We start from the raw sequence: 12,428 nt of genomic DNA on the forward strand, positions 1-12,428 counted from the left end.
TTCGTCACTGGGCCATGATGCCCCTTCTCGCTCCCGAGCTCGCAGGCTAGTCCTCCCTTCTCTTTGGTCTGCAGGGCTGCTACCCTTCAAGGTGAGGAGGGGCGACCTGGGGGCCCAATTGGGGATCCAAGGGAGGCTGTGGAGATCGTGCCCAACTAGCCCTGGGATGTTGGCAGACTCCGGGGACTCCTTTTCCTCCGGTCACACCCAATCCTGAGGGAAAGGCTCCTGTGCCCTCGTTTGGGGTCCCCCACCCCCCGGGGGAGCGTTATGATTCCACACTGCAGAATCCCCAAATCCTCTCTCTCCAAACTGCCAGCTCCCCACCCCCATGGGTTCAAAGTGCAATCCAGTCAGTGGGGCGTGGGGTGGGAGCCTCTTGAGTCCCCCCTACCCGACTCTGCCCCAGGAAGAAAGGGATCCCCGGGCGCTGGAGTCCCTGCCGCTCCAGAGCTACGGAGCCAGGCGTACAGATGCAGTTCAGTACTGGGGGGCCGGTGCTCCCGACCCGCCTGGGGCTCCAGGCTTGGCCTGGGATTTCATGTGCTGGACACTGGCCAGGATTTTCTTCTGGTGTCCCGCCAGAGTGACTCCGATTCGGAGCAGGTCCCTGCGGAAGAATCAACAGCTAGGTGAGACCACTAAGCTCCCAGGACATCTCTCCTTCAAAAACCCGTCCCCGCCTCGGTCGTGCCAGCCAATCAGAATGGCCAGCGGAGAAGCGGGTAGACGTCAACAGTTGTCGGGCAGTTTCCGGGGGTGGGGGCCGATTTAGGCGCACACCACAGTTCTGCGCGCAGCCGTAGTAGGGGGCGAGGCTAGGTACCCGCAGGGATAGAGAAACAAGGGGTGGAGGGCTTCGCCCTGGATGCTGAAACTAGAAGGAAAGGCAGAGAATCAGGGAAGAGGAGGAACGAAAGGGAGAGAAAAGCCCATAAAATGAGGTTGGCGAAAGAATGCTTCAGAGGACAAAGAAGTCAGAAGGAAAAGTCTTCCGGACAAAGAAATCAAAAGGAAAAATCGGAAGGAGAAAGAGAGGAGCTGGGTGGGTGGAGAAAGGAATGGGCGAGAGAGAGGACACAAACAGACTGCTCCCAGCCCCCGTCCTGATGCAGGGAGGCTGAGGTAAGAAAGAAGCGATGAGAAGTGGAAGGCAAGAACCCATGTCAGTGAACCCGTGTCAAGGGAAGGCTCAAGCCAGTCAGGAGGGGCCCAGACCTGCTGGGACAAGACGGGCTTCCCAAGGAAAGGGCCTCTTGGACCCTCTGTGTCTGGATTTCTAGTCCTATTTCTGTGATTCCAACCCAGGGTGAGAGGAGTCCTTGGGACAGGAATGGAAAGGTGGAAAGAAGGACCAGGGAGAGGCCAACTAGGGGAAAGCAGTATTTGGAAGGCACTGGAATTGTAAAACCATTTAACATTAAAGCTGGAAAGGATTTCCAAAACCCAGGCCAATCTTCTCCTTTTATGGGTGGGAAAACATCCAGAGTTGACACGTTGTTAATGTGAGAGCAGGGTCTGGAATGTAGATAGATGCACAAAGATAGATATAGATTTCAAGGCGGGAGCGAGATGGCCCACGGCCGAGGTGGTGCAAGGGGGTGAGGCAGGCACAGCTGACCTGGAAGATTCCCGAGCTCTCAGTCCCTGCAGCTGTTACTGTTTGCGGGGGGAGGGGCTCTAGAATGGGCACCAGAAGTTGACCTCAAAGGCCCCTGCTCAAACTGTGGGCCTGACTGTGGTCACCCAGATTCCACCCTCCTGGTTGCTTGGCCCTCACCACCGCCCTCCCGGTCCCCAGCTCCCACCATGACTTACTCAGTGGAGATCTGGCTGACCAGCTCAAAGGAGCCAAACCCAGCAGCTGCAAAGCTTTCTTCGTATCTTCCCATCTTGATGGCTCGAAGCCACTCCCCCACGGAGCCAAAAGCTGAGTAGTGAGGCTGCCGCTGATCCAGGAGGGGGTGCGAGGCCCTGGGGGGCAAGGATGCGGAGGATACCCTTAGCAACAGCGTGTGTCAGGGTGAGGACGCAGAGCCCAGGCCTGGAGAGGCGGAAGGGCACAGCCCACATACCACCGAAAGGACCGATACTTCTGGGGTGGCGGAGGGGAGGAAGCGAGGTTCTCAGGGTGGCACAGAGCAGGAAAGAGGGCCCATCCTCTGGGGTCCTCACCCGCCGTTCTCCCGGGCCACGATTTTGAGGCTGGCAGGGTTCCGGATCATCTTGTCGAGGGCGCTGACCACCTGGGGGAAGCGGGGCCGCGCATTCCGGTCTTTCTGCCAACAGTCCAGCATGAGCTGATGCAGGGAGGTGGGGCAGTCTGGGGGCGGGGGCAACCGGTAGTCCTGTTCAATGGCGTTGATCACCTGGAATGATGGGTGGAAGACGCACTGGGTGAGGGAGTCAAGGGGAAAATGAAGCTGCCGAAGGACCCCACTGAAGTGGTGACTTAACAGACGCCGGGATGGGTGCTGCGGGCCAGAAGGGCTAACCTAGGGGTGGCCCTCCCTGCCAGGGCCCAGGCTGGCTATGGCTCAGTGTCCTAGAAGCTATTGAGCTATGATCCAGACATGTAACCTCCCAAGCCTGCCTTCCATCTCTGCCTCCGTCTGTGACCAGATGAGCTGTTATCAAACTCTAAACACAGATCACCTCCTCACCATGCCACTCTCACCACCTCAAGGACCAACAGTGATGAGCTCTCTAAGAAGGATCCCCTGCCACCCCACCGCCCCACATCCCAAGAGCCAAGACATTCCAGGGCAGGTTGGTGGGACCACAGGATACTTACATCCTGATTGCTCATATCCCAGTATGGCCGCTCCCCAAATGACATGACCTCCCACATGACAATTCCGTAGCTCCAGGCATCACTGGCCGATGTGAACTTCCGGAAGGCAATGGCCTCGGGGGCTGTCCAGCGGATGGGAATCTTTCCTCCCTAAAGACGGGGGAGGACAAGGTGAGCTGAGGGACTCCCAGGACTCGGGCATTCTGCGTCTCCCCCAGCTTAGGCCTCCTTTCTTTCGGCGCCCCAAATGGCCAGCTCCCCAACTCTGTTCTTTTCCCAGACTCCTAGCAGCTGGTTCCTTAAGCTGATCCCCCAGCCCCCACGTCCGCCACAATGTAGGTCTGCTCCTACATCCTGGCCTGGACCAGAGCTGTCAGTCCCTCAGCCTCCCACCTTTCCAACCCGGCCCTAAGAACCTAGATCACATGGTTGTCCCCCAGCCTCACCAGAGAGCTCGTGTAGGTGGGGTCGGAGGAGTTCTCCTCCAGGAATCGGGAGAGGCCAAAGTCTGAGACCTTGCAGACGAGGTTGCTGTTGACCAGGATGTTGCGGGCAGCCAGGTCTCGGTGGACGTAGCTCATCTCGGCGAGGTAGCGCATGCCCGAGGCGATGCCCCGTAGCATGCCCACGAGCTGGATCACGGTGAACTGGCCGTCGTTCAGCTGGAGATGGACACGGTGGGGGTCACAGTTAGGGCGCCCCTCTTTCCCCGACATTCTAAACTATATTTATGGGACTTCCCCGGTGCTCCAGTGGCTGAGACTCTGCACTCCCAATACAGAGGGCCTGGGTTTCAATCCCTGGTCGGGGAACTAAGATCCCAAAAGCCACAGCTAGGGGTTTGCATGCTGCAACTGAAGATTCTGAAAACTGCAACCAAGAGCAAAGATCCTGCCTGCCACTACTAAGACCTGGCACAGCCAAATAAATCAATAAAAACAAATACATTAAAAAATAAACCGTATTTATCCCTTCCAGACCCATCTCACGCCCACCTGTAGGGCAGGCCTGCCAACATCCTAGGTAAACCCCTTCTGCTTTCTTTCACTCTTGAGTCCTCTCAGTCTTTTCTGCAGTACCGTGACACAATGCTTATAACTGTTCCTGTTTCAAATACATGCACTCAAGTCTCTTGTAATTAGACTATAAGGAGCCGGGAACCTACTATATAGCACATGGAACTCTGCTCAATGTTACGTGCCAGCCTGGATGGGAGGGCGGTTTGGGGGAGAATGGGTACGTGTATATGTATGGCTGAGTACCTTTGCTGTTTACCCGAAACTATCACAACACTGTTAATCGGCTATACCCCAATACAAAATGTTTTGGTGTTAAAAAAATAATAAAAATGAAAATTTAAATAAGATTATACTTTCTTCCATTTAACCTAGTACAGTGCATTCGATCCAGGAAATATTAGGCAAATGGTTTGGATCTAACGTGTTCTTTTTATTTGACAGCAATGGAGCGATGACAGTTACGAGTGTGCTCTGAAGACACCTGTCTCCAGGTGGAGAGGTGTGCCTTGGCACTGATCCAGCCACACTCTCGCTCAGCCCTCTTGGACCTACTGTATATAGGATGCAAGAGAATGGTGAGGGGTCGGGTGTGCTCGGTAACCGCAGCACCAAAGCCAAGGTCTAAAGCCCGACCTTCACCTTCATAGAGTCTGCTCTCACCAGGTAAGCCTGCCAGTCACAAATGGTTAACTAAGCCCATCCTCTGGGTTCAGCTAGCACGCAGGGGATTCTTGGCAGCCCTGCAGGGCCAGCAACGCTGAGTCCAGAAACTGAACTCTGAACCCATCCTCCAAGCCTGCGCCTGCACTCCCAGGCACTCAGGGTAGAGACCTCGGAGTCTCCACGATTCCTCTCTCTCCCCTGTTCACAGCCTACGATCCATCAGCAAGTTCTGCCTGCTATGCCTCCAAAACACACCCCAAACCCAACTGCTTCTCCACACCCACTGCACCCCCCACGGCCTGAGTGACTGCCAGTCTCCTCATCGGCAGGCTTCCCTGGTAGCTCAGCAGTAAAGAATCCGCCTGCAATGCGGGAAACCTGGGTTCAATCCCTGGACTGGGAAGATCCCCTGGAAAAGGGATAGGCAACCCACTCCAGTATTCATGCCTGGAAAATTCCATGGACAGAGGAGGCTGTCCTTCTCTGCCTCCTCATGCCAGAGGAAAATTCCATGGCAGGCTACAGTCCTTGGGGTCTCAAAGAGTCATACACGACTGAGCGACTGTCACTCCTGCTGATATCCTCCCCAAAGCTTCCTCTTTTGGACTTCTAATCACACCCCCAGTTCTAAGACCACGAGACCCAGCCGCCAACTACGAGGTGATCCACCATTGCTCCTCTGCTGACCTGGTTCAGCTTCACCAGCCTTTCTGCTTCTTGAACGCACCAGATCCCGTATACCCTGGGGGGCTCTTCAGTCCCCAGTATGCTTCCCCCTGCCCCCATCTTCTCACGGCTGGCTTTCTCATCTACCCAGATGCCATCTCTTCTAAGACAGACCCCCTTCCCTCTCCTGCAACCAGACAATGGAACAAACTCCAGCATCCACAAGGCACTGCCCCAGTGTCTGCCGCAGCATCCCTCGTGATGGGAGCCGGGCAGCCTGTGTTTCCCAATGCAGTACCGTGGGAAGCACACCGCACCGCCTGATGGAGGCTGGCCACAGACGTAGAATTCTGAACTTATCACAGTGTTAGATACAGCTTCCCTTATGGGAAACACAGAGAAACAAGCTAAATGACCCCGCGAGGAAGAATCCAATCAATCTAGAAAAGACATTTGAATGGACAAGTGGCCCAGCCCTTGAGCGTATCAGAAAGACAAAGGACTGTCCTGGGATGTAAAAAGACTCAAAACAATAACTGCCAGTGCAATGCTTGATCCTGAACTGGATGCTGCGACATGTTGGGGACAACTGGAGAAATATGAGTATCACACAGGCATTAGTGATACCAGGGGGTTGTTGTCATTCTGTTAAATGCAACATTGCTTTGCTCTGTAGAAAAACCTTTCGGGGACTTCCCTGGTGGTCTAGTGATTAAGACTCCGCACTTCCCCTGCAGGGAGCACAGGTTTGATCCCTGATCAGGGAAGTGCCACAAGCCGTGTGGTGCAGCCAAAAAAAAAAAGTGTTTTTTTTTTTTTTTAAAGATGCCTAGTAAAGTTGAAAAAAAATAATAAAACTTCATACAATTTTGTTCAAGTAGCAAAAATGAGCTCTTTCCTCTCATTTCTATAAGCCTGTTTAATTTTTTTTCACATGTGAAATTTTGTTTGCTTTCTATAAAAGCTTGTTCATACTTGTTAACTTTCAGTCTTCCACATTGTACCAGCAGCTCGCCAAGACCAGAGATGTTCAGGGTCGAATTCCCGAGGCCCCGGACAGTGGCGGGTGCACAAGGAGATGCTCAGTAAATATTTGTCACAAAGATAGATGACAGCCCCTCCAGATCCTGGGGTCTGCCGGCCCCACAGGGAGACCAGCCCCAGGACTCAGCCTTCCCTGGCCGAGGATGAATGGTGCAGAGGCAGCAACATGGGGCCCACCGTCTGTCCTGGGCTGTGCTGGGGGAGGGCAGGGTGGACTGGGGTGTTGTGGGGGGGGCTCACCCGCAGGAAGGAGTCCAGGGCACCGTTCTCCATGAACTCAGTGAGGATCATGACGGGCACGCTGTTGGTGACCACGCCCTCCAGGCGGATGATATTGGGGTGCTCGAACTGGCCCATGATGGAGGCCTCACTCAGGAACTCCCGCCGCTGCCGCTCCGTGTAGCCGCCCTTCAGGGTCTTGATGGCTACGCAGCTCTCCTTCTTCCCAGGGGCCTTGAGGCGCCCCCGGCACACCTCACCAAACTCGCCTTCAGGAAGGACGCTTCGGGTCAGCTCTCCTCTCCCGGGGGATCTGGCTGGCCCTGCCGTCCACCCCACCACCAACTCCACTCTCCTCCCTGGCACCCAGGCGTTTTCCACTCACCTGCACCAATCACCTCTTCAATCTTGACATAGGAGACATCGATCTCTTTTGCAAACTCCCTGACAGCCTCATTAGGGTCTTCGTAAGTGAAGGGGTCAATGTAGACCTTAGTACCTGGGGAATCGCATGGGGCCTGTTAGCCAAGAGGTGACTCCCATTGCACTCAGATGCCGTGGGCTCACAGCTCTTGCCCCAGCCCCGAATCCTTCAGGAAGGGTATACCCACCGTGCCCAATGAGATACTGGGCGTGTTTGTCTGAGTACTCAGCTTCTCTCCCGTTGCTCTGCTTCCTGGAGTGGATGGGACAGAAAAGGTAAACTGAGTCACATGTCCCAGAGGGAACTGAGTTCCAGAGGGAATGGATGGGAAGAGAGAAGCAGGAGTCAGAGAGGATTCCAAGTGAAAGCAGGTAGGTTCCCTGGACATCCAGGGAGCCTCGACCTGGAGCAAGAGGGTGGGCGGCCAGCCCCAGGGGGTTTCATCAGGGTCTCCAGGTGCCCAGGTCGCTCACCTGAGGCAGAGAACTGCGATGACGATGACCACGAACACTAGCACCACACCCACGACCGCGGTGCCTGCAATCAGGGCCAGCTGCTCCCTCCAGGTCTCATTCTCTGGAGGAGACGAACTGAGATCAGGGAGACCCTGAGGGCCCGTGGGCTCCACTCAAGTCCCTCAGGGCCAGGGAAGAAGTTTCCCGGCCTGAGTGGGTTTGATTCTGTTCTGTCATAAATACTGGTGACCACAAAAGAAGTCCCACTTGAATAGGAGGTACCTAAGGCTAAATATGAAAAGGTGGAAACAACCTAAACGTCCATCAACAGATGAATGGATAAAGAAAAATGGGACAGCCACTCAACAGAGTATTTTTCAGCTACAAGGAGGAATGAAGTCCTGATATATTCTACAATATGGCTGAACCTAGAAAACATTATGCCACGTGAGAGAAGCAGCAGCCAGTCACAAGACTGTATCGTGTGACAACATGTGTATGAAAGATTCAGAATGGGCGAATCTAGACACAAAAAAGGTAGATGAGTGTTTGCTGGGGGCTGAGAGGTAATAGAAGGGGTATATGTGTCTTTCTGAGGTGCTGAAATGTTCTAAAATTAATTATGGGCATGGTTGCACAACTCTGTGAATATATTACAAGCCAATGAATTATACATTTTAAATGGGTGAATCATACGGTAGATGAATCATATCCCAATAAAACTGTAAAAAAAATTAAAAGGTTTAGGACAAAACCCCTTGGGCCAGCATATAAAAACTATCAAAGTGTCACCTCATTTAATCCTTGGAGCCCTGGGAGAGAGGCCTCCTACTTCCAAGTGTTGGATGAGAGAGCTGGGGCTCAGGGGTCAAGTTTTTGCTAAAGGTCACATAGCTGGAAAGCTGCTGAGTGGGCCTTCACACCCAGCTGTTGGATTTGGTTTCTGTGTCCCATCACCAGGCCAGAATGCCTCATGGTGGAAAGAGAAGCAAGAGGGACGTGACTTTGGGGGTCCGGAGAGCCAAGGCCTCCTTGCCCTGGGGGGGACAGCCAACCCCAGGCACGTCCTGCCCCCCAGACTCACCGTCCAGCTGGGTCTGGCTGTGGTGCTCCTGGCCAAAGGGCCCGTAGCCGGCCTCGGAGCGTGCCCGCACCTGGACCAGGTAGCTGGCTCCCCGCTTCAGTCCCCGCAGCTCTGCCCGGTTCTCCGACGTCTTCAGGAACCGCACGCTGCTGGGGCCCTCAGCGCCCTGTTCCGGAGGAGAGAGGGGCTGGCCGTAAGCCAGGGCCCCCAGATTCCGTGGCTCTTCCCACCTCCCCTGCCCTGGGCCTCCATCACTAGCATCTCCACCCTGTTGTGAGACAGGTGAGGCCTTTGTGCTCAGTTATGTATGCACTGGGGCTTCCCTTGTGGCGCAGTTGGTAAAGAATCCGCCTGCAATTCGGGAGACCCGGGTTCGATCCCTGGGTTGGGAAGATCCCCTGGAGAAAGGAAAGGCTACCTATTCTGGCCTGGAGAATTCCACAGACTGTATAGTCCATGGGGTTATTAAGAGTCGGACACGACTGAGTGACTTTCACTATGTATGCACTGAGCTGTGTGTATTGCATGAATTATATTGTTTAGTCTTGGTAGCCATTCTGTGGGGTAGGTTCTATTACCTAAAGCATTTTGTGGGGAGGGGAGGGCCATCCTGCTTGCCATGCAAGATCTTAGTTCCTTGACCAGGGAAGTATGGAGTCCTAACCACTGGACCACCAGGAAATTTTTTTCCTAAGAGCTTTATAAGGAAGACACGAAGCTCAGAGAGGCCAAGAGGCTGACACAAGATCATTCAGCTGATACATGGCAGATGCCTACCATTCAGGTGTCCTGGCCCCTGGAGCAGGTCCCACTGCCCACTGCAACCCCCCAGGGCGGGCCTGGTTCTCACCTTCTCGTGGTACTTGACTTCGTAGTCCAGCACTGCCCCGCTGGGTGCCCGGGGAATGGCCCATGCCAGGCTCAAGCTGCTGGGTGATGACCGAGTCACCCGGATGTCAGACACGGGGGGTGGCACTGTGAGAGAGAGACGCGTTGGGGCCCTGGAGCGGAGCAGGTCTGGCCCCTATCTTCCTTGGCTCTCCCTCTGCTGGCCACACTTGTCTGGGTCCTCCAGCTGTTTCGGGATTTCCTCCCGGCTCTCTCTGGACTCCGGAGCCCGCCTTTGCATCTACTTAACACTCTCTTTCTGCCTCCTGCCCCAAAGGCCTTGACCCAGTGTATTTCCTGGGAACTCTACTCCCCAGCTGCTGCCTTTTCCCTGCCTCAGGCCTTCAGACTGTCCCCCCTCCTCGCTGGCCTCTCCCATCCAACCACAGGCTGCCCCTAGTCCCCAGTCTCACCCTCACGGTCTGTGGTGACATTCACAGCCTCAAACGGGACCGGCCCACTGGCCAAGGAGGACACCCCATTCAAGGCGGTGACCTCAAACGTATAGGTGACGTCAGGACGCAGACCGCGAATCGCCACCCAGGGCTCCACCAGGTCCCGGGGGCCGGGGTCGAAGGTCAGGTCTCCCCCGCAGGGCGTGCAGGACCCACCGGGCCGGCACTCCCGGCAGCGGAGCGCGTAAGTGAGGTCCTCCCGGCCGCCTGACTCGAGGGGCGCACTCCACTCCAAGCGCAGGGCAGAGCCGTTCAGGCGGGGAACCACGCTTCTCGGGGCTGACGGGGGTGCTGCGGGAGACCAGGGTGTCAGGCAGAGGCTGAAATGGCTGGGCATGGGCAGTGGGGACAGATGGGCAGCCACACTGACATCTTGCGTTGGCCACGCACCAGGCCAGGGTCAAGAGGAGGAAGGCATGGGAGGATGGGGGCTGGGGTGAGGGGTCTACCCCAGGGGTCGCTGGCCACTTACTGGTACAGGGCGCACTTCGGGGGTCTGTGCTGGCCCGGAAGTACCCGATGCGACACTGGCAGATGGACGAGCCAATGGCGTTAGAGTGGCTGTTGGCTGGGCACGGCTGGCAGGACCCCTCCCCGGACAGGGGCTTGAAGGTGCCCTGAGCACAGGCTGAGAGAGAGAAAGTGTCCATCAGAACTCGCATCAAAGACATTCAGCGGTGGGGTTGGGGGTGGAGATCCGGGGAAAAAAAAATGACATTCAGTGGTTATTAAAGGTGCATGAGGGACTTCCCTGGTGGTCCTTTGATTAAGACTCTGAGCTCCCACCGCAGGGAGTGCAAGTTCAATCCCTGGTCAGGGAATAAGGGTCCCACATGCCACACAGTGTGGCCAAAAAAATAAAATCAAGTTGCATGAAGTGCCAAGAGGGGAGCAGGGAGTGAGAAGCTCAGAAACCTAGCCTGTAAGAGGAGAAGACTTTCCTCCAGATCAAGGGTCTGAACCCTGGTGTACACCCCTCACTACTCCGTGGCAGCCTGGTGAAACTCAAGACCCTTGCTCAGAATAATGATTTTAAACGTACACCATAAAATATACAGATCACCAATAAAACCAAGTAAGTGAAAATACAACGATCAAAACAGGTGGAGAAGGGAATGGCAACCGACTCCAGTATTCTGGCCTGGAGAATTCCATGGATAGAAGAGCCTGATGGGCCATAGTCCATGGGGTCGCAAAGAGTCATATACAACTGAGTGACTAAGCACACACACACATAAGAATAAAGATACTTGGAAAAAAAAATACAGGAAGAAAAGTTTACAACATGGCAAAGGGTGTGTTTCTGTATTAATGAGATACAGTGGCAGGACTGATAGCCAACGGAATTGTGAAGTCACATAGAAGGAAAACAACATTTTGCCCTTCTTGCAAATCATCTCCATTGAGCTGTGAAAACCCCCAGCATTTGAACGGGGCCCAAATCTCAGGTCTTGCTCTGACCGCTGGGCTGTGACTGACACTCCGTAAAAGGAGTGACCAGTTTCAGGTAGAGATGAGTGAAAAGGAAAAGCCATCTTTTTTTTTTTTTCTTCCATCAAAGTTCACAGATTCCCTTGTCCTATCCACAAAACCCAGGTTAAGAACTTCTGCTCTCGAGAACAAGGTGAGTGAGAATTCAGTATCAGTAAATTAGAGGAAACCATAATGAATAGGACTAGAGTTCACGAAGCCTCTGAGTCCAACAAGGTCCCCTAGCCCAAGAGAGCCTGTTAGGTCCAGAGAGCAACTGCGTGGAGTCAGAAGCAAGAGCATGGAAGTGATGGAGAGCTCAAAACGGTGCTGGGGGCCCGGAAAACACACCCTCCAGTAACTGAGTGCCCAGAAGAGCAAAGAACGTTCAAACTGGAAATCTTGAGAAGCGGGTCCCTGATCAGGGTACTGGCCTCCTCCCCTCACCTCGGCACTTGGTGTTCCCCTCAGCGGCCTCGAACCCCGCACTGCAGCTGCAGCCCGTGACCGGCTGCTCGGCCCACTGGCCGTCTTCCCGGCAGTAGAGGCTGGGGCTGGGGCCGGGGGCGGGCATGGCATCGGCCACGCAGCTGCCGGCCACGGGCACCACCAGCTCCCGAGGCACAGTCTCCGGGAAGTAGGTGAGGTTCACGGTCTGCTGGGCGCACTTCTTATAGAAGAGGTGCAGGGACAGCAGGGCCATGCAGGCGCCCTGGTCCTGGAAGGCCAGGTAGAAGCCGGCCTTGGTGAGCGGGCCCAGACGCAGCGTCTTGACATTCACCTTCCCCGTGGCCTCGGCCCCTGGGCGCTTCCGGGTGAGGTGCTCAGCAGCCACCGTGTCCACCTGCCAGGGCGGGAAGAGACTCACTGCCACAGTCTTCCACTCCCCGAGGAGCCCGCGGGACTGTCTTTTGCCCAGGCTCACCCTCTCTGTGACCTGCTCAGTCACCTGTTCCAGGACCTTCTCTCCACCCTTCCCAGTGTGCGCTTTCTTGCAGGCCCCAACATTGTCCATTAACATTTGTTAAGCTCCTATGAAGAGTCCAGGCTCCCCTTGCCGTGCACTCACTCACCCTATAGACACTTATCAACACCTGTTCTAGGCCAGGCCCCGGACTCTGTGCCGAGGAAACAGAAAGGAAGGAAATGATGAAAAGTCAATGAAAAGTTAAAAGGATAATGAGTGCGATGGCAGGCGGGACCCCAGAGCTGGAATCACAAGACAGGTAGGAGCTGGGTGGGAGAGG

The 12,428-nt window shown here is 55.0% G+C and overlaps 1 protein-coding gene across 1 annotated transcript; it reads right to left on the bottom strand.

The window, feature by feature from the left end:
- Positions 1–7: 7 nt before the first annotated feature.
- On the bottom strand, positions 8–12,422 carry EPHB4 (EPH receptor B4). The gene is made up of 14 exons (XM_010837910.1): positions 11,629–12,422; positions 10,184–10,339; positions 9,670–10,002; positions 9,219–9,343; positions 8,369–8,534; positions 7,303–7,405; positions 7,017–7,081; positions 6,791–6,904; positions 6,427–6,674; positions 3,241–3,456; positions 2,795–2,944; positions 2,176–2,369; positions 1,819–1,974; positions 8–610 (listed from the first exon to the last, which is right to left on the bottom strand). The coding sequence occupies exons 1-14, from the start codon at positions 12,200–12,202 to the stop codon at positions 481–483; spliced, it is 2,730 nt and encodes a 909-aa protein (XP_010836212.1). The 5' UTR covers positions 12,203–12,422; the 3' UTR covers positions 8–480.
- Between the last annotated feature and the right edge of the window lie 6 nt (positions 12,423–12,428).

Source organism: Bison bison, unplaced genomic scaffold (assembly GCF_000754665.1).
Source record: "Bison bison bison isolate TAMUID 2011002044 unplaced genomic scaffold, Bison_UMD1.0 scf7180017864085, whole genome shotgun sequence".
In the NCBI taxonomy this organism is placed as follows: Eukaryota; Metazoa; Chordata; class Mammalia; order Artiodactyla; family Bovidae; genus Bison; species Bison bison.